The 24,863-nt window shown below is 43.7% G+C and overlaps 1 protein-coding gene across 8 annotated transcripts in view; it reads right to left on the bottom strand.

Moving 5' to 3' along the window:
- RBBP8NL (RBBP8 N-terminal like) overlaps positions 1–24,162 on the bottom strand; it is a 59,182-nt gene extending 35,020 nt beyond the window's left edge. Inside the window, exons 1-5 of one of the 8 annotated variants that reach the window (XM_081322824.1) lie at positions 23,871–24,162; positions 11,273–11,398; positions 6,638–6,809; positions 3,991–4,033; positions 2,011–2,106 (exon numbers count right to left, since the gene is read on the bottom strand). In XM_081322824.1, the coding sequence (XP_081178950.1) occupies positions 2,011–2,106; positions 3,991–4,033; positions 6,638–6,704 (206 nt within the window). In that variant the 5' untranslated portion in view covers positions 6,705–6,809; positions 11,273–11,398; positions 23,871–24,162. Of the gene's footprint in view, positions 1–2,010; positions 2,107–3,990; positions 4,070–6,637; positions 6,810–9,220; positions 9,240–11,233; positions 11,496–18,974; positions 19,070–23,870 lie in introns of those variants that run through there. The other 7 variants (XM_081322828.1, XM_081322829.1, XM_081322822.1 and 4 more) reach the window with 7 other exon arrangements.
- Between the last annotated feature and the right edge of the window lie 701 nt (positions 24,163–24,863).

Genomic DNA, 24,863 nt, shown 5'->3' with positions numbered 1-24,863 from the left:
GCTCAGGAATTCACTTAGCAACAGGAATTTGGGGTTCAATTGCGGTCCTAAGTCCACGACTACCTATACCAGAGGTAGGCAACTTTGGCTCTTTTATGACTTGCGGACTTCAACTCCCAGAATTCCTGAGCCAGTATGGGGGGGACTATGGCCCGTTCATGACTTGTGGACTTCAACTCCTAGAATTCCTGAGCTAGCATGGGGAACTATGGCCTGTTCATGACTTGTGGACTTCAACTCCCAGAATTCCTCAGCCAGCATGGCTCAGCATGGAAACCTCTCCCTTTCTCCTCAGCATGGTTGGCTCAGGAATTCTGGGAGTTGAAGTCCACGAGTCGTAAAACAGCCAAGATTGCCTACCCCTGATCTAGGGCATTTCAGTGTATTAGTTAAGCATTACCTCAGGGATAGGCAACCTTGGCTGTTTTATGACTCATGGACTTCAACTCCCAGAATTTCTCAGCCAGCATGGCTCAGCATGGAAACCTCTTCCTTTCTCCTCAGCATGGCTGGCTCAGGAATTCTGGGAGTTGAAGTCCACGAGTCATAAAAGAGCCGAGGTGGTCTACCCCTGGCCTAGACACTGGCTCTTCCTCCTATTCCTCAAGGATATTTCTTTCAGCCCACTTTGGGGTTCATATTTTTCCAGAATTATTATTTATTTGGCCAAAATTTACCCAAAAAATGGTTAGGGGACTGGAGGCAAAAAACCTTATGAAGAATGGTGGCAGGAATTAGATATGTCTGCTCTAACAAAGAGAAGGACTGTAGGTGAGATGAGAGCAGTCTTCGAACATCTGAAGGGCTGTCACAGAAAAGTAGAGGTCAGCTTATTCTCCAAAGTACCTGAGAGAAGGACAAGAAGTAACAGGTGAAAGCTTATGAAAGAGAGGTCCAACTTAGAACTAAGGAGAAACTTCCTAACAGTGTGAACAATTAATTAGTGGAACAACTTGACCCCCAACATTGTGGCTGCTCCATCACTGGAGGTTTTCAAGAAGAGACTGGACAGTCATTAGTCCGGAATCTTATAGAGTCTCCTGCTTGAACCGAGGGTTGGACTAGAAGACCTCCAAGGTCTCTTCCAACTCTGTTATTCTGTATTCCCCTTTTCTATTTCTAATATACATTTTCTCATCAGGATGTAACGCTTGAAAGTCAAGTTCTGCTAGAACAGAAATCGTATCAAACGGGCACAGTTTTCAATAGCTACCTCATATCCCCAATTAGCAGTGGAGATTTTTAATGTACATATGTGCATGTGAATAGAATAGAATAGAATAGAATAGAATAGAATAGAATAGAATAGAATAGAATAGAATAGAATAGAATAGAATAACAAAGTTGGAGGGTACCTTGGAGGTCATCTAGTCCAACCCCCTGCTCAGGCAGGAAACCCTATACCATTTCAGACAAATAGTTGTCCAATCTCTTCTTAAAAACTTCCAGTGTTGGAGCATTTACAACTTCTGGAGGCAAGTTGTTCCAATGATTAATTGTTCTAACTGTCAGGAAATTTTCTCCTTAGTTCTAGGTTGCTTCTCTCCTTGTTTAGTTTCCACCCATTGCTTCTTGTCCTGCCTTCAGGGGCTTTGGAGAATAGCTTGACTCCCTCTTCTTTGGGGCAGCCCCTGAGATACTGGAACACTGCTATCATGTCACCCTCGTCCTTCTCTTCGTTAAATTAGACATACCCAATTCCTGCAACCATTCCTAATATGTTTGAGCCTCCAGTCCCCTAATCATCTTTGTTGCTCTTCTCTACCCTCTTTCTACAGTCTCAACATCTTTTTTACATTGTGCATTGTTATTATGATGATGATCCTATGTTAAATATTCTACACGTGATATGAATAATTGGGTTTACACAAATTTGCCAAATCTGGTTACTGGTTAACTTCAACCTTTATGAAAGAGAGGTTCAGCCAAGTGGTTGCGGCCCCCATCATAATACTTTTGAACACCCCCTCCTCCCAAATGGCCCTCTTGGGATAGGATAAAGCTGTTTACCTGTTTTCCAAAACTCTCACGTTTTCTTTAAGCGCCTTTTGCTGTTCACGCAGTTGGTGGTTTTTGGTAAAGAGCTCTTCAATTCTTTGGTTGTCACTAAGGCAAGGGGGAGGAACAAGGAGGAAGATGAGAAGACCCTTATTCCCAGGTCTCAAAATGCATCTCTGCCCTTTCTCTTTCTCTTTCTCTTTTTCTCTCTTTTTTTCTCTCTCTCTCTTTCTCTTTTCTCTCTCTCTGTTTCTCTTTCTCTTTCTCTCTCTCCAACTTCAAGGAGAACTAACGTAATAAGAGCTGATAGGATAATTAAGACTAGAGAAAGCAGGGGTCTTCAAACATGGCCCCCTCATGACTTGTGGACTTCAACTCCCAGAATTCCTCAGCCATCATGGCTCAGCTTGGAAACCTCTCCCTTTCCCCTCAGCATGCTGGCTGAGGAATTCTGGGAGTTGAAGTCCACAAGTCATAAAAGGGCCAAGTTTGAAGACCCCTGAGATAAAGTACAGGAGTCCTCAACCTATGACCACAACTGGTAAGAATTTCTGCTGCAAAGCCAGGAGCAGGCTGTTAAGCAAACTGCATCAATTCGACGATGGTTTTTGCTTGTTTGTTAAAATGGTTAAGCGAATCGCTGTAGTTGTTAAGTCAACCATGCCATCGTTAACCAAATCCAGCTTCCCCCCCCCTGGATTTTGTTTGATGGAGGCTGGCTGGGAAGGTAACAAATGGTGATCACACGATCCTGGGATGTTGCAACTATCGTAAATTCATGCTGGTCGCCAAGCACTCAATTTTTTATCACGTGTCTCTGAGGACCATGCGATGGTCACCAATGCTAGGACCAGTTGCAAGTCAATTTTGTTTTAGTGCCACTGTAACATCAAACAGTCACCAAACAAGTGGTTGTAAATCATGAATTATCTGTACTTAGGAAACACAAATTGTTCGCCCATCAGGCTGAACAAAATGGGGCTTCATTCTGGCTTGACATAGCCACTGTGCTCTGTGAACAGTAATTTATGGCTTAGTGCAGGGCTTTTCAACCAGTGGTACAGGTACCATTTGTGGTACATTGGCACCTGGCAGGTGGTATGTGACCATCCTAGAAAAGCGGTAGCAGGGAGGGGAATGAACTGAACCGGTGACAACACCGCACAAGCCTGAGTGAGAGATGGCTGGAGCTGCAGGGCTGTCAGGGCTCAGCGGAAGCGCCAGGATCAGCGCCAGGCTCCAGCTAGAGCTCGGCGCTGATCCTGGTGCTTCTGAGCTCAGAAGAAGCGCTGATCAGCTGGAATGTTGCAGCATCTCCAGGGTCTTGTGATTTAATGCAGATGTTTGGCAACTGATTCATATTTATGATGGTCACAGTGTCCCAGGGTCATGTGAAGTGACCAAAACCTGCTGCAACCACCCAGCGGGGGTTGGGGATAGAAACCAAACACCCCCGCTGCCAATCCTCAACAGAAATGCTCACAGCAATGAAAACCTCGGACAGGAGGAAGAGCACCGCCGGGCGGGCAGGCAAGTGTCTTGCTCAGCTGTGGCTTGGGGGGCACTTTTTTCAGTGCCATTGTAACTTCGAACAGTCATTAAATGAACTGTTGTAAGTTGTAGTTGTAGTTCATCACTTTTTTCCTTTTTTTTGTCATCAAGTTTTTGACACCTTGCTAGGCGACTGGTGGTACTTGGATGTTGCCATATCCTAAAAGTGGTACAATGGGTGAAAAAGTTGAAAAGCCCTGTCTTAGTGTGGATCAACCAGCCAATGGTAGTTTATTCATGAAATTCGAAAATCAGTTTGTCCAGATGTTTCCCCTCTGTAGATGCTAAACAAAGATTTTGATTCCGGCATCAGCCCCCAGGCTCATAAGAAGATAGGAATGAATCTTAAACTTTATTTTCTATTTTAATTTATTCTGTCTTGTTCTAAAGAACATAAGCCCACGAACCCATGCCCAACAGAATGGCATTTGTTACACTCACCGACATTTCTCATTGGTTAGTTCATTCAGTTTTGTTTGCAGGCCTGGAAGAGTTCAGAAACAATCTGTAATCTTTGCTGCTGGATGTAGATCAGACATGTCAAACACAAGGCCCGGGGGCCAGATCCGGCCCGCGAAGTGGTTTTATGCGGCCCGCGAAGCCATCCTGGAAACAGTGAGGGAACGGCCCCCACTGCCTTGGCCCTGGCCCAGAGACCCTCCTTCTGCCAGACCCTCAGATCTGTCCCACTCCTGCCCAGGCCCCCATAGGCACCCTTGATGCCAACGATGTAGAGCTGGCCACGCCCACCCAGTAGGCCATACACACTCTAGCCACGCCCACCCAGTAGGCCACGCCCACTCTGGCCATACCCACCCGTCCCCTTGAGGGCAACCGCAATGCTGATGCGGCCCTCAATGAAATTGAGTTTGACACCCCTGATGTAGAACATTACAATTCAATCCGGTCAATTAAAGATCTAATGATTGGCTATCACAGAACACACTCAACTTGGTTGATGGAAACCATGATTGGTTCCCTGTGGCTTAAGCAATTGCATGAATCCAAACCCATTTAGTTAGATTACAATTCCATCTACAGATAGGCCTCGACTTATGACCACAATTGAGCCCCAATTTTCTGTTGTTAAGTGAGATTGTTATGTGAGTTTTGCCGCATTTACAATCTTTCTTGCCATAGTTGATAAGTCAATCACTGCAGCTGTTAAGTTAGTGACACAGATGTTAAATGAATCTGGCTTCCCCAGGGACTTTGCTGGTCAGAAGGTTGCAAAAGGGGATCACATGACCCCAGGACACTGCAACCGTCATAAATAGAGGCCAGTTGTATGTCTGAATTTTGATCACATGGTCATTTGGGGAATGCTGCAACGGTCGTTAAGTGTGAAAAATGATCATAGGTCACTTTTTTCCCCAGTACCGTTGTAACTTCAAGAGGTCACTAAATGAATGACTGTACGTTGAGGACTATCTGTGTTGAAAATAGGATAATTTAGTAATCAGCTTAAGAATGTTACCCTGAATAAAAGGCATGCCACGTAGACAGGAATTCCTTCGGCCAAATCACAATCCCATTTCAAATGTTTACCTACAAAAAACCACTGAAGCTGCTTTTCTCTTTTCGAAAACACCTCCAACCACATTGCAATCCAAAGGCTACCAATGCACCAACTGTGGCAGGAGGGAGGGAGGGAGGGAGGGAGGGAGGGAGAGAGAGAGAGAGAGAGAGAGAGAGAGAGAGAGGGGATAGATAGAGATAGATCAGGGGTGTCAAACTCAATTTCATTGAGGACGGCATCAGCATGGCGGTTGCCCTCAGGGGGCCAGGTGGGTATGGCCTGGGTGGGCGTGGCCTACTGGGTGGGCGTGGCTAGAGTGCGTACGGCCTGCTGGGTGGGCGTGGCCAGCTCTACATGGTTGGCATCAAGGGTGCCTATGGGGGCCTGGGCAGGAGTGGGACAGATCTGAGGGTCTCTGGCAGAAGGAGGGTCTCAGGGCCAAGGCAGTGGGGGCCGTTCCCTCACTGTTTCCAGGATGGCTTCGCGGGCCACATAAAACCACTTTGCGGGCTGCATCCGGCCCCCGGGCCTTGTGTTTGACATGTCTGAGATAGATGATATAGATATATAGATATAGTGATAGATAGATAGATAGATAGATAGATAGATAGATAGATAGATAGATAGATAGATAGAGATACAGATATATTATAGATATAGATAAGTAGTCCCAAATTTATGACCATAATTGAGCCCAAGATTTCTGTTGCTAAAAGAGAAATTTGTTAAGTGAGGTTTGCCCCATTTTACGACTTTTCTCGCCGTTTGTTAAGCGAATCGCCGCAGTTTAAGAACTGCAGTTCTTAAATTGGTTAACACGGTTGTTAAATGAATCTGGCTTCCCCATTGACTTTGCTGGCCAGAAGGTCGCAAAAGGGGATAACATGACCCCGGGACACTGCAAACGTCACAAATGTGAGTCAGTTGTCAAGCATCCGAATGCAGATCACCTGACCATGGGGATGCCGCAAGGGTTATAAGTGTGAAAAAACGGTCATAGGTCACTTTTTTCAGTGCCATTGTAACTGTCACTAAATGGGTTTTTGTAAGTCGAGGACTACCCGTGTAGAAATATGTGTGTATACTGTATATAGGTGTGTACGTTTATGTGTCTCTGGTTGAATGGATGGATGGATTCACGGATGGATGGATTCATGGATGGATGAATGGGTTGGGTAGAAATCAATATATGGTACAGCAGATAGATGATAGAGTAGATTTAAACTGAAGTCATTCTACAGTATATATGTAAACATTAAATCAGGAAGCAAGCAAGCAAATCTGCACAACCTAGCCAGATTGAAAGCTGGCATGTATTTGCAATTGTATTTGCAATTGTAACTGTATTTGCAATTGACAACTCAAAGAGTGGCTGAGTTCACAAAGAGTTGTAACTCTAGAAAATCAGCAATCCTTCCACTTTTCATCCATTTTTTCACCCGATGCTTACATTTTAAACATCTCTGCCTCAAATCTATTCATCCAACTAAGCAGACAGTGTGGAAGCCCTATTTTGCGTGCACGCGTGCGCACACCCCCACCCACCCCCACCCACACACCATTACTTACCTTGGACTTCTTTCTCGTGTGTTTCCTTGAGTCTGTTCAAGATTTCCGCAAAATTTTCAGTGGCCATGTTCTTTGTATCATCACATGGATGGGTCTGAGGTGGGGATGAAAGCGATCGGATCAGACGGTTTCGGATCAGTTTTCTCCTTCTCTCCAGTGTTCAGCTTGTGGCCTAAGAGGGAAGAATTTAGAGCTGCAAAAACAAAAAACCCTTTCTGAATAGTTCTGATGTTGCTATTTCCTAGTCAAAAGATCCATGATGCGATGGTTTCTTTGGGAGCTCAGGATTCATTGAGATTTGATAACCTTGGTTCTCACACTAGGTTCAGTATGGTTATGTCTAGCTAAACACTCATGCACATTCCTCCCCCCAGCATCATCTAACTCTAACTTTAAGAGTAAAACATAAGAAGAAAACGGTTGCATCTCCATCTGTTGTCACAGCAAAAACAACCAATGTTAGCAGCATTGACACTTGACAATCCACGGGTGACCTGTTGGGTCTTCCTGTTAGAGATATTCCTTATCTAAATTTCTTGACTCCTTCTCTTGCTTCCTTGCTTTCTGGTAAGGAGAGTCAGAAACGGTGATCATCTGACTGTGGCAGAGCAAGCACAAGCCGCATGGAGACACTGAAGCACCACCATTTTACCTAATTTCAATCCCACGAGAGTCATGAGTTTTGGATTTTGAACACATTCTGTAAGTTAGACCATTTGAGGTAGGTTGACTCAAAAATGGCCACCCTGCATTTCACCCAGTTGAAGGTTACAAGCAGACACATAGGAGAGATTTACTAGCACAGGTAGTTACTTCTGCTGACTTAACGATCGTAATTGTGCCCAAAGTTTCCCTTGCTAAGCAAGACAGTTTTAAGTGAGTTTTGCCCATTTTATGACCTTTCTTGACACAAGTTGTTAAGTGAACCAATAGTTGTTAAGTTGATAACGCAGGTTGTTCCGCTGATTAATTGTTCTAACTGTCAGGAAATGTCTCCTTTGTTTCTCAGAAGGTCACAAAAGGTGACCTGGCAGACTGCAACTGTCATAACTATGGTTGCCAAGTGTCCAAATGTTGATCACTTGACCGTGGGGATGCTTCAACTGTCATAAGTGTAGAAGACTGTTAGAAGTCATTTTTTTCAGCATCATTGTAACTTTGAATGGTCAATAAACGATAGGTTGTAAGTCAAGGACTACCTGTATATAAACACTAGTTGTCTAGCATTGCCATAGAAGGTAAAAAACCTAGGTATTTATTAACTTTTTTTAAAATATATTTTTATTACTGGGTTGGGAGAAAGGAAGCTGATGTTTGGATGGTGATCTCATCCTCTTGTTCATGCATTTTAGAAAGTGAAAATCCAGTTGCTTAAAATTAGACAGAATCAAATCCTCTTTTGGCATAATTAAAGCATTCAAAGAACTACTCCAAAATTCTGATTTTTAGACACAATAGTTGACAGGCGCAAAAGACCAGATCCACACATGAAGGGCCAATTTAACTGATTTATCGATAAACAGTCTACGTATAGGAATCTTCTCAACTAATGCAGGTTAGCACCTGCTTGTGGCCTTGTTGGTATTCTAGGCTAATAGCTCTTTTAACTCTGCCTCCAGGTTCTGCCAGTCCTTTTCTTACAATAGTCTAGCCCAGGGGTCAGCAACCTGAAAAAATGAAAGAGCCACTTGGAACCGATTCTCTCACAAAAGGAAAAACTGGGAGCCGCAAAAAATGTGTGCACATGCGCGTACATGCGTGCATGCACAGAACAGGGTTTGACTGAAGAGTGGAGCCAAGGCGAGATATACACCTACCCTGCATATTTGAATTGATTGGTTGAACTTTTTTAGTCCCACTTTTTTTTTTTGGACTGCACATGGCAGAGGACTGGGAGCCGCAGGAGACGGCTGAAAGAGCCGCATGCGGCTCCGGAGCCGCGGGTTGCAGACCTGTGGTCTAGCCACTGTCTTGGAAATGAATATTGGACAGTTTGAACAGTTTGTAAAGTGGTTTAACAACTTTAATAAGACAGTATTTGATCATATAGTCTACAAGCAGTTTTCTGGGTGTAATATAAATAATGGTTTCTCTGTGAGTATGCTTTTGCTTAGTTTGTAGAATATTTTATGTTCAACCTTTATGTTTTAAGGAAAATAAGTTAATAAAAGGAAATAAAACATGACATATCTGATCCACAGAGTTAAATACATAATATGCCTATAAAGCATATTGCCTGGTTCCCCTGGAGGATTACTGTTATTCACCATAGGTGAGTACTTTACAGCACTTTTCGAAGGCCCAAATAAATTGTAGGAAGCTGAAGGAAGAAAATAGATTGTGTTCTAAATCACCTACTTGTCATGGGTAATTACTGCATTTGCACAGATTTCCTTTAGCTACCAGTCTTAATTTATCGTGACCATTGAATAGTGTCTCATTTCCCCAAGGGGTTTCCAAAAGTTTTATTACACAAGTTTGAAGCTTTGCCAACTCCGTTCAGGACCCGTGACAAGAGTCTGATGGGAAAAGCTTTCAGGAAGATAAATTTTTCCAGGAAGCTCAAATTGCATTAATACGTACCTGTGGCTGGAATGCAGGCTTAGTAACTCCACTAATAAAGGAAGTTAAAAAGAAATCTGTGGGTTTATTAAACTGGAAAAAAAACCTCTTTTGGTTGCTAATTTGCCATGGCAGATTTCCCTGACTTCAGAAAGAGATAGTATGTAATATTATGGAGAGAAGTCACTGGATAAAATACAGTATACAGACATGCTAGAGCGCTGAGAAGAGCATCAAAGATGATCAGGGGACTGGAGGCTAAAACATATAAAGAATGGTTGCAGGAATTGGGTATGTCCAGTTTAATGAAAGGAAGGGTTGTGGGTGACATGAAAGTAGCGCTCCAATAATTGAGGGGATCAACCTATTTTCCAAAGCACTGGAAGACAAGACTAGGAACAGTGGATGGAAACTAATCAAGGAGAGAAGATATCTGGAACTAAGGAGAAATTTCCTAACAGTAAGAACAATTAACCCGTGGAACAGCTTGCCTCCAGAAGTTGGGATGCTTCGTCACTGGAGGCTTTTAAGAAGAGAGTGGACAACCATTTATCTGAAATGATATAGGCTCTCCTGCTTGAGCAGAGGTTAGACTAGAAGACCTCCAAGGTCCCTTCCAACTCTATTATTCTGTTATAGTTATACGTTGAGCTTAACGTAGAGAATTGCGCAGAACATCATTGCAATTTTTTTTTTTTGGCAGCTAGTCTTGATGGCTACGGAGGAAAGACCGCTCTTGTTTGCTGAGAAACATTCCTACAGAGAGACAGAAAGCACCACATTTTCAAAGCATGTCAACATGTCTGGAGGACATCTGCTCCTCAAAATATGAAAGTAGCTACAGGCAGTGGTGGGATCCAGCCAGTTCGCACCACTTCGGCAGAACCGGTAGCTAATTTTTTTGTTGCTCAGGCCCAGAATGGACTTCCAGAAGCGGCATCCACACAGAGAAAAGATTGTTCACATATTTGAATTCCACCACTGGCTACAGGTAGTTCTTGTCTGATGACCACAATTGAGCCCAACATTTCTGTTGTTAAGGGAGACATTTGTCAAGTGAGTTTAGCTCCATTTCACGTCCTCTCTTGCCATGGTGGTTAAATGAAACACTGCGGTTGCTAAGTTAGGAACAGGGTCATTAAATGAATCTGGCTTCCCCATTGACTTTGCTTGTCAGAAGGTCGCAAAAGGGGAATCATGTGACCCCGGGACACGGCAACCGTCATAAATATGAGTCAGTTGCTAAGCGTCTGAATTTTGATCATGTGACCATGGGGATGCCCCAAGGGTTGTAAGTGCGAAAAACGGTCATCAGTATATTTTTTTCCAATGCTGTTGTAATTTCGAACAGTTCCTAAAGGAATGGTGGTAAGTCAACTACCTATGTGTCCTTTGGAAAATCAGGTGTGCTGCTTTGAATGTAGCCTCTGATTTTTTGTGTGTGGCTGTCTGTACTCTTCAACCGGGACTGCCAGAAAAACCAAACAGCTGTTGTTGTTTTTTTCCTGACATCTGGTTAAATAACCAAAAACAATCTTCAGAAGAGCTGTGCAAAACGTAAGGATGCAGCTGCTTTAATGCTCGGAGGAGAGATGCTTTCATGGACTAGCATACTTTGCATGGCCCTGTTTTCCAATGCTACTAATAAACCTGTCAGGGGAGTTTAGTTAAGAAACAGGCAAGGGAAGAAGCAAAAAGGGCCACCAGTTAAGTCAGAAAGGGTTGGCCAGAGATCTGGGTTCTAGAACACTCTTCCTCCATCTGTTCTAGGTCATTTCATGCTTCTTTTTTTAAATTGCCAAATGTCTAAATAGTTACACACATGCGGCTTATTTAGCAGAAAAGCAACATTTTGAAGCAAAAGCGAGAAATTTAAAGCCAATTTGTTCAATCAGGGTTAAAACAAGGTATAATTTCATAAAGTTCTGGAGCCCCTTCATGAACTTTTGCTTATATCTGGAGTGAAACGTTAATGATTTATGGATTTGCAAATGGATAAAGGATGGGCTATTGGAAGAACAGATGCATGCATACAATCTTATGGGTTGGAAGAAATATTCAGTTTGCCTGTACTTGTGATGAAGATTAGAAGTCACTTCTTTAACTATTACTTTTTCTTTTTTCTTTCATTTCTTTCTCTCTCTCTTCTTTCTTTCCTTCCACTTTCTATTCATTTACTCTTCATTTTCTCCCACTCTCCTGGAATTTAATTTATATTATCATTTATTATTTGTAAAAACTTTACATAATAATGTTAAGAAAGAAAGTAAAGGAAGGAAGGAAGGAGGGAGGGAGGGAGGGAAGAAAGAATATTTGTCTGAAATGGTGTAGTTTTCTGCTTGAGCAGGGGGTTGGACTAGAACAGGGGTAGGGAACCTTGGCTCTTTTATGACTTGTGGACTTCAACTCCCAGAATTCCTGAGCCAGCATGGCTCAGCTTGGAAACCTCTCCCTTTCCCCTCAGCATGGCTGACTCAGGAATTCTGGGAGTTGAAGTCCACGAGTCATAAAAGAGCCAAAGTTGCCTACCCCTGATCTAGGGCATTTCAGTGTATTAGTTAAGCATTACCTCAGGGATAGGCAACCTTGGCTCTTTTATGACTTTTGCCCAGGTTCGCCTGGTGCGCCAGTTGCGACCCTACCTGGACCGAGATGCCCTATGCACAGTCACTCATGCGCTCGTGACCTCCCGTTTAGACTACTGCAACGCTCTCTACATGGGGCTGCCCTTGAGGACCACCCGGAGGCTTCAGCTGGTGCAGAATGCGGTCGCGCGAGTCGTGATGGGGGTCTCCCGATACTCCCATGTAACACCTCTACTCTGCGAGCTGCATTGGCTTCCGGTTGCCCTTCAGGTGAGATTCAAGGTGCTGGTGATGACCTATAAAGCCCTAAATGGCGAGGGTCCGGCATATCTGAGGGAACACCTGCTGCCAGCATCAAGCTCCCTTCGTCCAGTGTGCTCCCACAGGGAGGGTCTTCTCAGGGTGCCGCCGGTTAAAGATTGCCGGCGGGTAACACCCGGGGTAGGGCCTTCTCAGTGGGCGCGCCTGCCCTTTGGAACCAGCTGCCTGCGGAGCTTAGGACTGCCCCCAACCTCCGTTCATTCCGCCGGGACCTGAAGACCTGGCTCTTCGAGCTCTCTGGCCCAGGCTGAGAATTTTTAATTTTAATTTTAACTGGGGTTTTTATTTTCTCTCAGGGTTTCATTTAATCTTTTTAATTGTTTTAACTTTTGTATTGATTTTCTTTTAAATATCCTGTAAACCGCCCTGAGTCCTTTGGGAAAGGGCGGTATATAAATCTAAATAATAAATCTAAATAATAATAATGACTCGTGGACTTCAACTCCCAGAATTCCTGAGCCAGCATGGCTCAGCTTGGAAACCTCTCCCTTTCCCCTCAGCATGGCTTTCTCGCAAATCCCCAGGCATCCAGAGCTGGTCAAGGAGAGAAGCAACCTAGAACTAAGGAGAAACTTCCTGACAGTTAGAACAATTAACCAGTGGAACGACCTGCCTCCAGAGGTGGTGAATGCTCCAACACTGGAGGTTTTTAAGAAGAGACTGGACAGCCATTTGCCTGAAATGGTATAAGTTTTCCTGCCTGAGCAGGGGGTTGGACTAGATGACCTCCAAGGTCCCTTCAAACTACTACTTCTTCTTCTTCTTCTTCTTCTTCTTCTTCTTCTTCTTCTTCTTCTTCTTCTTCTTCTTCTTCTTCTTCTTCTTCTTCTTCTTCTTATTATTATTATTATTATTATTATTATTATTATTATTATTATTATTATTATTATTATTATTATTATTATTATTATTATTATCTTCACTTGGCAAGGCCTGAGACTTAAATCAGAATTTCCAAGCGATTGCAAATCTGTTTCTTCAATCTGACTTCTCTGCTCATGTTACCCTCTTGCTCCATCCGGCTTGTCAAACTTGGTATAGGCTATTAAGGTCAAAGTAGGACACTCTCCAGCTGAAAGCTACCCCAGGAATGTGGGCGGAAATACAGTACTGTTTCTAATTGGACACATGGCACCTGTTCCAGAATCATAAACTAGCCTGTGACTGCAAGTGATGGCATTCTTGGCTTTCCATTCAGCCTGAGCCTGTGAGCCTGGCTGAACTGTTACCCCAGGATGCTGTCCTGAAAGCTCCCAAACTCGATTACAATTAGTATGCATACTGTCTCACTCTGAATATTTTGAATAAAAGAGAGTAGGTGCTTAGCAACTGTTCAAAGTTGCATTAACAGAGGGATAGAATCAGGATCACATGAAGTGTTAGTACACTTTACAATGCCTTGGTAAGGCCACGCTTGGAATCCTGCATCCAGTTTTGGTCATCACGATGTAAAAAAGACGTTGAGACTCTAGAAAGAGTACAGAGAAGAGCAACAAAGATGATCAGGGGACTGGAGGCTAAAACACACAAGGAACGGTTGCTGGAATTGGGTATGTCTAGTTTAATGAAGAGAAGGACGAGGGGTGACATGATAGCCATGTTTCAATATCTCAGGGGTTGCCACAAAGAAGAGGGAGTCAAGTTATTCTCCAAAACACCCCAAAGCAAAACAAGAAACAATGGATGGAAACCAATCAAGAAGAGAACCAACCTAGAACAAAGGAGAAATTTCCTGACAGAACAATTAATCAGATGAGGGGATCTCCAAACATGGCAACTTTAAGACTTGTGGATTTCAACTCATGGAATTCCCCAAAACTTGGCTGGCTGGGGAATTCCAGGAGCTGAAGTCCACAAGTCTTTAAAGTTGCCAAATTTGGAGATCCCTGGTATAGAACAGCCTTTCTCAGCTTTTTGCTCTAGTGTAGGGATAGGCAACCTACACTACAACCTGGCTCAGTAATTCTGGGAGTTGAAGTCCACAAGTCATAAAAGAGCCAAGGTTGCCTACCCGTGATCTAGGGCATTTCAGTGTATTAGTTAAGCATTACCTCAGGGATAGGTAACCTTGGCTTTTTTATGATTCGTGTACTTCAACTCCCAGAATTCCTGAGCCAGCATGGCTCAGCTTGGAAACCTCTCCCTTTCCCCTCAGCATGGCTGGCTCAGGAATTCTGGGAGTTGAAGTCCACGACTCATAAAAGAGCCAAGGTTCTTTACCCCTGCTCTAGAGGAATCTGTGCATAAAAATTGCAAAAACAAAACAAAGAAAATACAATCCCCCCCAATTCATAACTCCATTCACATCTAATCTACACAATTCACGTTTTACAACCTTTACAACAGCTGAGTCATGGCTCATAAACATTTCCACTACTGTGAACAGTAGCATTGCAGAGTGAGTGAATCCAGCTTCCACAACTGAGGTTCCTTTTGTTGGAAATTGGGAAGGTCGCAGATTGTGATCATCACAGGATGCTGTAACTGGTTGCAATTGATCGATGTGAGCCAGTTGCCAAGTGCCCAAGTGCAATCACAAGTCTGTGTGTGTGTAGGTGGGTGCTGTGATAATCATAAGTGTGAGGACAATTATAAATCACTTTTTCCGAGATTGTCATAACTTTGAATCATCGTTAAGTGAGCAGTCGTATGTCGAGGATTACCTACCTAGCTTTACAATGAAAGCAGTACAGGTGGACCTCGATTTACAACAGTTCATTTAGTGACTGTTCAAAGTTACAGCGTCACTGGAAAAAGTGACTTACGACCATTTTCCACACTTACGACTGCTGCAGCATCCCCCTGATCAAAATTCAGACAGTTGGTAATTGACTCCAATTTGTGACAGTTGCAGTGCCCGGGAATCAAGCTGATCCCCTTTTGCGACCTTCAAAACAAGCCAAGTCAACGGGGGAAATCTGATTCGCTTCACAACCATGTTGTTAACGTAACCACTGCAGTGTTTTAACTTAAGAATGGTGGCAAGGAAGGTTGTAAACTGGGACAAAACTCACTTAGCAACGGTCTCGCTTAGCAACAGAAATTGTAGGCTTAATTGTGGTTGAACGTTGAGGACTACCTGCAATGGGTGGAAGATTGTTAAAGAAAACCAACCTAGAACTAAGGAGAAATTTCCTAACAGTGAGAACAATTCAATGGAACGACCTCCCTCCAGAAGTAGCGGCTGGTCCATCACTGGAGGTTTTCAAGAAGAGACTGGACAGCCATTTGTCCGGAATGGTATGATGCAGGTGTAGGCAACCTTGGCTCTTTTATGACCAGTGGACTTCAACTCCCAGAGCCAGCCATGCTGAGGGGAAAGGGAGAGGTTTCCAAGCTGAGCCATGCTGACTGAGGAATTCTGGGAGTTGAAGTCCATGAGTCATAAAAGAGCCAAGGTTGCCTACCCTTGGCTATAATGTCTCCTGGGGTTGCACTCGAAGACCTCCTTCCAGCCTTATTTTTCTATGTTCTAAGGCAGAGGTCTCCAAACATTCTTGGTTGATGGACCAGAGGGAAAGGGAGGGGGAAGAATTTTACATGCGCGCGTGCACACACAAACAGGGCCCCCAGCACACGTGATGCAAATGGGGCAATGCTAGCGCCCGCGTGACCCTCGCTAGCACCGCCCTATTTTTGCCATGCAGTGTGCCCTACGGTGCCCCGTTTTTGCCACGCGGTGCCCTATTTGTGTAGCGGTGGTGGCGCTAGTGTGAGCTTGTCCTGCAACCTGGTGGCCAGCAGGCCACGTCCTGGTAGTGGACCACAGCCCATAGGTTGGGGATCCCTGTTCTAAGGAATTAAGTGAAAACAACTCCACTTCACAAGACAAAATGAGAGTCTCTAGATTCATTCCCAGTGGTAAGATACTGGGGCGGTGAAACAGGCTGGACTTTTCTCTAACCAGGAAAGAAAGAACAGAACAGCACTTGCCCTGATTAATCCAGTTCTCCAACAATGCAAATAGAGGTTCTGTGAGCTCCAGTGTTTCTGGTTCTACAGCTCACACCGTCCTGGGACGATGAATCACAGCTCCACTCGTGAGGTAATAACCCGGTTGTTAAGGGAATCTGGCTTCCCCATTGACTTCGCTTGTCAGAAGGTTGCAAAAAGGGATCACACGTCCCTGGGGCACTGCAACTGTCATCAATATGAACCAGTTTCCAAGCGTCCGAATTCTGATCATGTGACCGCAGGGATGCTGTCAGTCAGAGTGAAAAAAAGTCACAAGTCACTTTTTTTCAGTGTGTTGTAACTTTGAGAGGTCACTAAACAAATGGTTGTAAGTCGAGGATGCTGAATGCAATCTGCCACTAATCCATCTCTGGCCAGCTGCAAGCAGACACATATTTCCCCAATAAGAGGATATAGGAGCCGTGGTGGCACAGTGGTAAGAATAGAGGTATTACAGGCTAATTCTGCTCACAGCCAGGAGTTTATGTCAAGGTTCCTACTGACAAGCCCACCATCGAGACAATCCCATCTCTTAATGCAAAACTTTATTGAGTACATCGTTTTGGCACAAATGAAGCAAAAGCAGCTCTGGCTATTTCCCACGCAATCTACTATAGTTAAAATATAGAATTCTCCCTCCCCCTGTTAGTGCAGGTCATATGGTCCAATCAAGTGCCAATATATTGTTATGAGAAAGTGTCTCTCTGTGTTTGCAAACATCTGCTGAAACGTCCTTGGTTCACAAGGGCTGACTTCTGGTTGTCTGGAGCCTGCATTCCATTTTCCCCCTCCCCTCCCCCCAATGCGTTGGGAAGCTGAGAAGCAATAATGGTGGCGACGTTATACATGCACTTCGAGCTTGACCGTTTGATTCTGACTGGCTCAAGGTTGACTCAGCCTTCCATCCTTCCGAGGTCAGTAAAATGAGGGCCCAGATTGCTGACAGTGTAAACTGCTTAGAGAGGGCTGTAAAGCGGTATATAAGTCTAAGTGCTATTGCTAAAAGCATCTTTTAGCATCAACTCACCAAGCAAGTAAAACAGAGACTAACTGATCCTGGTTCCCCACCCCACCACAGCTATTGCTGTGCGCTGCCTTTAGCACTAGAACAATTTTGGCCTTTGCGATATCCGAGAACGCATGCTGGAGCAAAGTTGCATGGCCGGTCTTAAGCTCAAAGTAAACACATTTCAACAAAACCCAATACCTCTTCCTCTCGCAAGCATTCACCCTGTGTTAAAACACTGCTGGTGGAATAACCAGTTGCGTCTGATTCTGAAATTAAGATCCAGTAAACCCCAAGAGATTAGCACGAGAGTCCTAATTCAAGCTTGCATTAGGGTTACAGGTAGTCCTCGACTTACAACAGCTCATTTAGTGACCAAAGTTAAAACACCACTGAAACAAGATGACCCTTTTTCACACTTACAACCGTTGCAGCATCCCCCTGCTCACATGGACAAAATTGGAACACTTGGCAACTGACTCACATTTTGTGACGGTTGCAGGTTGTCCCGGGGTCCTCGATCCGCTTTTGTGACCATCTGACGAGCAAAGTCAATGGGAAGGCCAGATTCACTTAACAACCCTGTTACTAATTTAATACCTGCAAGGATTCACTTAACAACTGTGGCACAAGGAAGGTCGTAAAATGGTGCCAAATTCACTTAAGAAATGTTTCACTTAGCAACAGAAATGTTGGGCTCAGTTGTGGTCTTAAGTCGAGGACTACCTGTGCAAGAACGAATGGGGCTTTCTGTTGTCACTAAGCGCATGACTGGTGTACACCGTCATCTTGAACTGAAAGAGCATTCATCTGGCTATCGTGAGCATAATAGCTAATCCACTTCCATAATCAGAGGAAGAATGCATCTGAATAACCCTGGGGCCAAATGACAAGAAGCTGCTGGCATGGACTCTAGTCGTGGATTGTATTTATTACGTCTTTAATCCCACCTTTATTACTTTATAAGTAACTCAAGGCATATCCAATATTCCTTCTTCCTCTTATTTTCCTCAACAACCTTGTGAGATGGGTTGGGCTAAGACTGAGTGACTGGCCCAAGGTCACCCACATGGCTTTCATCTCAAACTTATCTCCTTTCCTTTCCTTTCCTTTCCTTTCCTTTCCTTTCCTTTCCTTTCCTTTCCTTTCCTTTCCTTTCCTTTCCTTTCCTTTCCTTTCCTTTCCTTTCCTTTCCTTCCCTTCCCTTCCCTTCCCTTCCCTTCCCTTCCCTTCCCTTCCTCCCCCTCTCCTTTCCCCCTCCTGCTTGGAATTGCCTATCTTCATATGCAGTTTTAATAGTTCCTAGGACTTGAATTATTAGATTTTCATCAGACTTTGACTGTGAATTTAATTGTAGATTACCCATATAATATTACTTGGATTGGTAAATACATTGCACCAATACAGTACGTCATCCTAGGCCAACACTAGCTAAAGAACTGTGGTTTCAAATGAACCGTGGCAGCGCAGTGGTTAGAATGCAGTATTGCAGGCTGACTCTGCTCACTGCCAGGAATTTGATCCTGACTGGCTCAAGGTTGACTCAGCCTTCCGTCCTTCCAAAGTCGGTAAAATGGGGTCCAAGATTCTTGGGGGCAATATGCTGACTCTGTAAACTACTTAGAGAGTGCTGTAAAGAACTATGAAATGGTATATAAGTTTATGTGCTATTGCTATTGTGAACAAATAAAAACAACAACAATAACAACAACAACAATAACCAGTGCTTTTTTTGTAAAAGAAAAAGGTGCCGGAACTCACACATGTCATACAACCCACCTTGCCTACCCTACAAGGTTCCATCCAAAAAAGGTGCCGGAACTCCGTTCTGAGCGTTCTATGAGAAAAAAAGCCCTGACAATAACAATAATAATAGAATAATCCTGGACTTTAGAATTCAAACACGCACCTGTCACATAACTCCCCAGACTTAACAACTGTTGATAAGAAAGACAATACAGTTGGAATAGAGGACATGGCAGTACTTGGAGACAGCAGAATAGAAGGGAAAGAACAAGAGAAGATAACAAAATACAGCACGAGGACCTGCAAATAAAAACAGAACGACTGTGGCAAAAGAAAGCAAAGGTAGTACCAACAGTAATAAGCGCTTTGGGTGCAATCCTAAAACACCTGGAGCCCCAATACCATTGGCATTGATAAAAATCCCCATGCGTCAATTGCAAAAGGCAGCTTTATTCAGAACAGCTGATCACCTGTGACAATATCTCTAACACCACCAAACATCCACACCTGCCTATCCTAGGTTCTTGGGAAGGACTGGAGAGGTGGGTCAAAATGCCAATTCCAGTCTGAACATCTGGCTGACTGTGAGATCAACCATAACAATAATGTATTAAAAGTGTATGCTACCTGACTTCCAGCAACTCAGGGCAGTTTAGAATGAATGGAGATAAGAAAGGTCTAACTTCTCATTTGTCTTTCGAGTATTTTCCGTCACCACATAAAGACCTTCTCATTTTGCCCACTGTTACGGCACAGGTAGTCCTCGACTTACAACAGTTCATTTAGAGACCGTTCGAAGTTACAATGGCACTGAAAAATGTGACTTACGACCATTTTGTGCACGACTGTTGCAGCACCCCCCCCTCTGGTCATGTGATCAAAATTCAGACACTTGGCAACTGACTCCTGTTTACGACGGTTGCAGTGTCCTGAAGTCATGTGATCACCTTTTTGCGACTTTCTGACAAGCAAAGTCAATGGGGAAGCCAGAACTGTGTTACTGACTTATCAACTGCAGTGAATCACTTAACAAATGTGGCAAGAAAGGTCGTAAAATGGGGCAAAACTCACTTAACAAATGTCTCCCTTACCAGCATAAATTTGGGGCTTAATTGTGGTCGTAAGACGAGGACTACCCGTAATGTGCCCTTCATGATTTTATGGAGGGTTGTCTTGTTGTTGTTGTTGTCGTCGTCATTGTTGCTGTTGTTGTTTTGCAGTTTAGGACTGCTTTTGTCGTGCCTGTCCTCCAGACAATTTGCGTACAGGGTAAGCTTCTCTTGAACTGGGTTTACTTCTGATGAGGTCATGGAAAAGCTTTCTTAGGGATCGTGCCAACAATGTGGACATGGCTGATCCCTTCTGGAATGTGGTTTTGACTTCTCAGTCTCGCCAGCAGTCCTGGAATTTTGTGGTAGTCTCCAATCCGTGTACTAATCATAGGGAACCCCGCTTAAGTTTTTGGAAACCTGTCAAACTTTACTAGGTGCCCCAATCAATCAGAACAAAGCTGGAAGGGACCTTGGAGGTCTTCTACTCCAACCCTCTGCTGAGCAGAGCAACAAAGATGATTGGGGGACTGGAGGCTGAAACATATCGGGAACGGTTGTTGTAATTGGGTATGTGTAGTTTAATGAAGAGAAGAGTGAGGGGTGACATGATAGCAGTGTTCCAATATCTCAGGGGCTGCCCCAAAGAAGAGGGAGCCAAGCTATTCTCCAAAGCACCTGAAGGCAGGACAAGAAGCAACAGATGGAAACTAGTCAAGGAGAGAAGCAACCTAGAACTAAGGAGAAATTTCCTGACAGTTAGAACAACTAACCAGTGGAACAACCTGCCTCCAGAAGTGGTGAATGCTCCAACACTGGAAGTTTTTAAGAAGAGACTTGACAGCCATTTGCCTGAAATGGTATAGGGTTTCCTGCCTGAGCAGGGGGTTGGACTAGATGACCTCCAAGGTCCCTTCCAACTTCTTCTTCTTCTTCTTCTTCTTCTTCTTCTTCTTCTTCTTCTTCTTCTTCTTCTTCTTCTTCTTCTTCTTCTTCTTCTTCTTCTTCTTCTTCTTCTTCTCCTCCTCCTCCTCCTCCTCCTCCTCCTCCTCCTCCTCCTCCTCCTCCTCCTCATCATCATCATCATCATCATTATTATTATTATTATTATTATTATTATTATTATTATTATTATTATTATTATTATTATTATTATTATTATTATTATTATTATTTCAGACAGGTGACTGTCCAGTCTCTTAAAAACCTCTAGCGATGAAGCACCCACAACGTCTGAAGGCAGGCTGTCCCACTGGTTAATTGTTCTCACTGTTAGGAAGTTTCTCCTTAATTCCAGGATGCTTCTCTCCTTGGTTAGTTTCCATCCATTGTTTCTTGTTCTGCCCTTTGTTCTTTGGAAAATAAGTTGACCCCATCCTCTTTGTGGTAACCTCTCAGCCCCAGTTGGGACAATTTGCATTATACCAATAAAAGAGAATATTTATAGCTCAGGGTTGTTTTCTTGCGGACGTCTCATTACCAAACTAGGTAACATCATCAGTGCATAGTTAGGTGATGAAACATCTGCAAGAAAAGCATCAAGCTCAGAGAGCACCAAGGACTCCAATTTGCATTATGGGATGACTAGCTACGGATGGTCATTGAACAAATGAAAACTGCAAAAGTCAGCACACCAAGCCTGCATTGAGCTGGGCTAAGGAAATTTTTCCTATTAATCTTGCACTCTTTGTCTTCCATAGAGAGGAAAAGTAGCAAGCTATAGTGCCATTTAGCTATTAGGGTTATCGTCAATGAAAGAAATATTGTAGGGATTCTCTCTGAATTCTCCACCCTGATAATCTCAGATGGATGTCAAGGTTTTGCAGCAGTCATCCAAGAAGGGTTACCCACAGAGTGTGGTCAAGGAAAGTTAAGATAGTGGCTATGGAATATGATCAAAGCTCTGCCTGGTTTGATTTAGGCATCACACCCACGATCGATGTGAAAATGGGCAGAGCTTCGGAGATACCTTCGTGATCAACATCTGGAGCTTTTTGGCTCCTACATCTTGGTTTGCCTTAATCTGACATCTGGCAAATGTACTTAGATTGGAGTTTCCATACCACCTTAGTGAAAAAGTTGGTTGCAGGTAGAAATGCAGACACCTGCACGGGAAATGCATTGGGCAGAAACCAATCGAAGAGAGGAGCAACCTAGAACTTGCCCACGATCGATGTGAAAATGGGCAGAGCTTCGGAGATACCTTCGTGATCAACATCTGGAGCTTTTTGGCTCCTACATCTTGGTTTGCCTTAATCTGACATCTGGCAAATGTACTTAGATTGGAGTTTCCATACCACCTTAGTGAAAAAGTTGGTTGCAGGTAGAAATGCAGACACCTGCACGGGAAATGCATTGGGCAGAAACCAATCGAAGAGAGGAGCAACCTAGAACTTGGGAGAAATTTCCTGACAGTGAACAATGAATCAGTGGAATGACTTGCCTCCAGAAGTTGTGGGTACTTTCATCACCGTAAGTTTTTAAGAAGAGATTGGGCAGCCGTTTGTCTGAAATGGTGTAGGGTTTCCTGCTTGAGCAGGGGGTTGGACTAGATGACCTCCAAGGTCCCTCCCAACTCTGTTATTCTGTTATTCTCTATACCTCCAACCTAAACGACAGAGCCTGAGTCGATTGGTTTCCCCCCAAGTACAAGTCTACAGGTAGTCCTCGACTTACAACCAGTGACCGTTCAAAGTTACAACAGCAGTGAAAAAAGTGAGTCAGGACAATTTCCCCCCCCCCACGCTTACGACCATTGCAGCCACCCTAGAGTCACATGATCAAAATTTAGACGCTTGGCAACGGACTCAAGTGAAGATTCACTGAGCAACTGAACAACTGCAGCGATTCACTTAACAACTGAGGCGAGAAAAGTCGTAAAGCGGGACAAAATTCACACTTAACAATTTGCTCACTTAGCAACAGAAATTTTGGGCTCTTTGGTGGTCGTAAATCGAGGACTACCCGTACCGTATTACATTTATGAAACACCATCTGACTACTGCATTAGCTCACTCCCTGGCGTTTGAAATAAAACCCCTTAAAACAGGTAGAGGTTGAATTCACAAGTTGCCTGATCAAAGTTAAGAGTGATCTTACTATGTGGCACAAATGCTAACTCTAAGAGCGCCCTCCTGGTTGCATACAGCCCCAGAGTCTTAATTTTTGATCCCCAACTTATTCTGTTTTGAGAATCAACTTGTTATTTAAAGTCAGATGCTTTTATTTCCCCTAATCTTTTTCTTAAGAGAATAGAAAGCCAGGCTGTTCTCCAGCACACGTAGGGATGGAGTTGGTAGGAAGCTGTAAAATGATGATTTCATTTGAAATTAATAGTGGGACATTTGGGTTAGATTTCCACCCTCCGGATATATTGAGAAGACAATCCTAGACAGGTGGCTGTTTAGATCACCCTATGCACTGCCCAGCTTTTGTAAAATCAGAATAGAGCTGGAAGGGACGTTGGAGGTCATCTAGTCCAACCCCCTGCTCAAGCAGGAGAACCTCTACCATCTCAGACAAGGGACTGTCCAGCCTCTTCTTAAAAACCTCCAGTGATGGAGTGTCCACAGCTTCTGGAGGCAAAGCTGTTCCACTGGTTAATTGTCCTCACTGTTAGGAAGTTTCTCCTTAATTCCAGGTTGCTTCCCTCCTTGATTAGTTTCCATCCCTTTGTTTCAGCCAGATCATCAATAAACCATTCATGATCACTAGTGAACACGGACATGGCTCAGAGGTTTCTGAACTGCTCCTACAAAAGCGTTCGCAAACTACGGCATACAGGTATCTCCCCAAACTCCTGAATACGAGAAAAAGAAAAGAAAGTTCTCACTTCAAGGAACCACTTCCCAGGATATCCGCTTCACCTCTTTTACCAAGGTACATTTTCACAACAAGGTCCCAAAAGTCCTTCTCTGCAAACCATATGCTAAAGGCAATAATCCCTGTTCAATACCGGAAGCAATCTGGGTTTAAAAAAAAATCATCCCTAAACCAGTAGCGATACTCACGTCCAATGGGTGCATCTTTTCCACAATCTTCTCTCTTTTTCCCACCTCCCCCCCCCCCCGTCCTCTCTCTTTTTTTCTCACTTTCTCTCCGTCTCTTTTCCTTCACCCTCTTGGATTTCTGCAGCTTTGTCCTTCTTTCAAGTCATGCTAGGAAATGCAGCAGAGATAGCAAGGAGGAGAAGTGTGGGTAAATCTGCAGAGACAATAAGCCATTTTTTTTTCTTTTTCGCATTTCGGTCGGACCTGCTCTTCCAGTTTGCATTTCTTTAACCCAGCAGCTGAAAGGAGGTTCTGCGGAGCTGAGGCTGCCAAACCAGTCTCTCTATAATACAAAGAAGTGGTCAGACAAGTCCTTCACAAAGTCCACATAGAGATTTGATTGTTTTCCCATAATTATAGCTCAGTGTTGTTGATCAAAGACATTCACATTAACAAAACAATTGCTACTAGTGGCATTATTACAAAGTCAGCTTATTGCCCCCAACAATCTGGGTCCTCATTTTACCTACCTTGGAAGGATGGAAGGCTGAGTCAACCTCTTGAGCGTGGTGGGATGCGAACCTGCACTAATTGCAGGCAGCTGGTGTTACTTAAGGAGGCATTAGCCCACTGCTCCACCAAGGCTCTTATTATAATATATAATATATATTATATAATGGGACAACCGCCTAATATATAATCAGCCCAGGTTTGAATCTCAGATAAAGGGTATGACTGACTGATGAGAACATAAAGAGTTCGAAATGATCATCTCAGCCTCCCAAAATTCTTTATTAGCAATTTGAATAGTTTGCACAAATAATGAGCTGTCATAAGTTGACTATATCCTGTGGACAAGCCTTGAGTCAGGCCAAAACAGGAATGAAAGAGTTAATTAGCAAGGTGCATTCAAAAAGCCTTGACGAATACTTAACACACACACACACACACACACACACACACACACACATATATATATATATATGTATGTATGTATATATATATATATATGTA

The sequence above is a fragment of the Vipera berus genome (genome assembly GCF_964194415.1).
Source record: "Vipera berus genome assembly, chromosome: 3".
Classification (NCBI taxonomy): domain Eukaryota; kingdom Metazoa; phylum Chordata; class Lepidosauria; order Squamata; family Viperidae; genus Vipera; species Vipera berus.
This window is presented reverse-complemented; position numbering and strand designations above follow the sequence as displayed.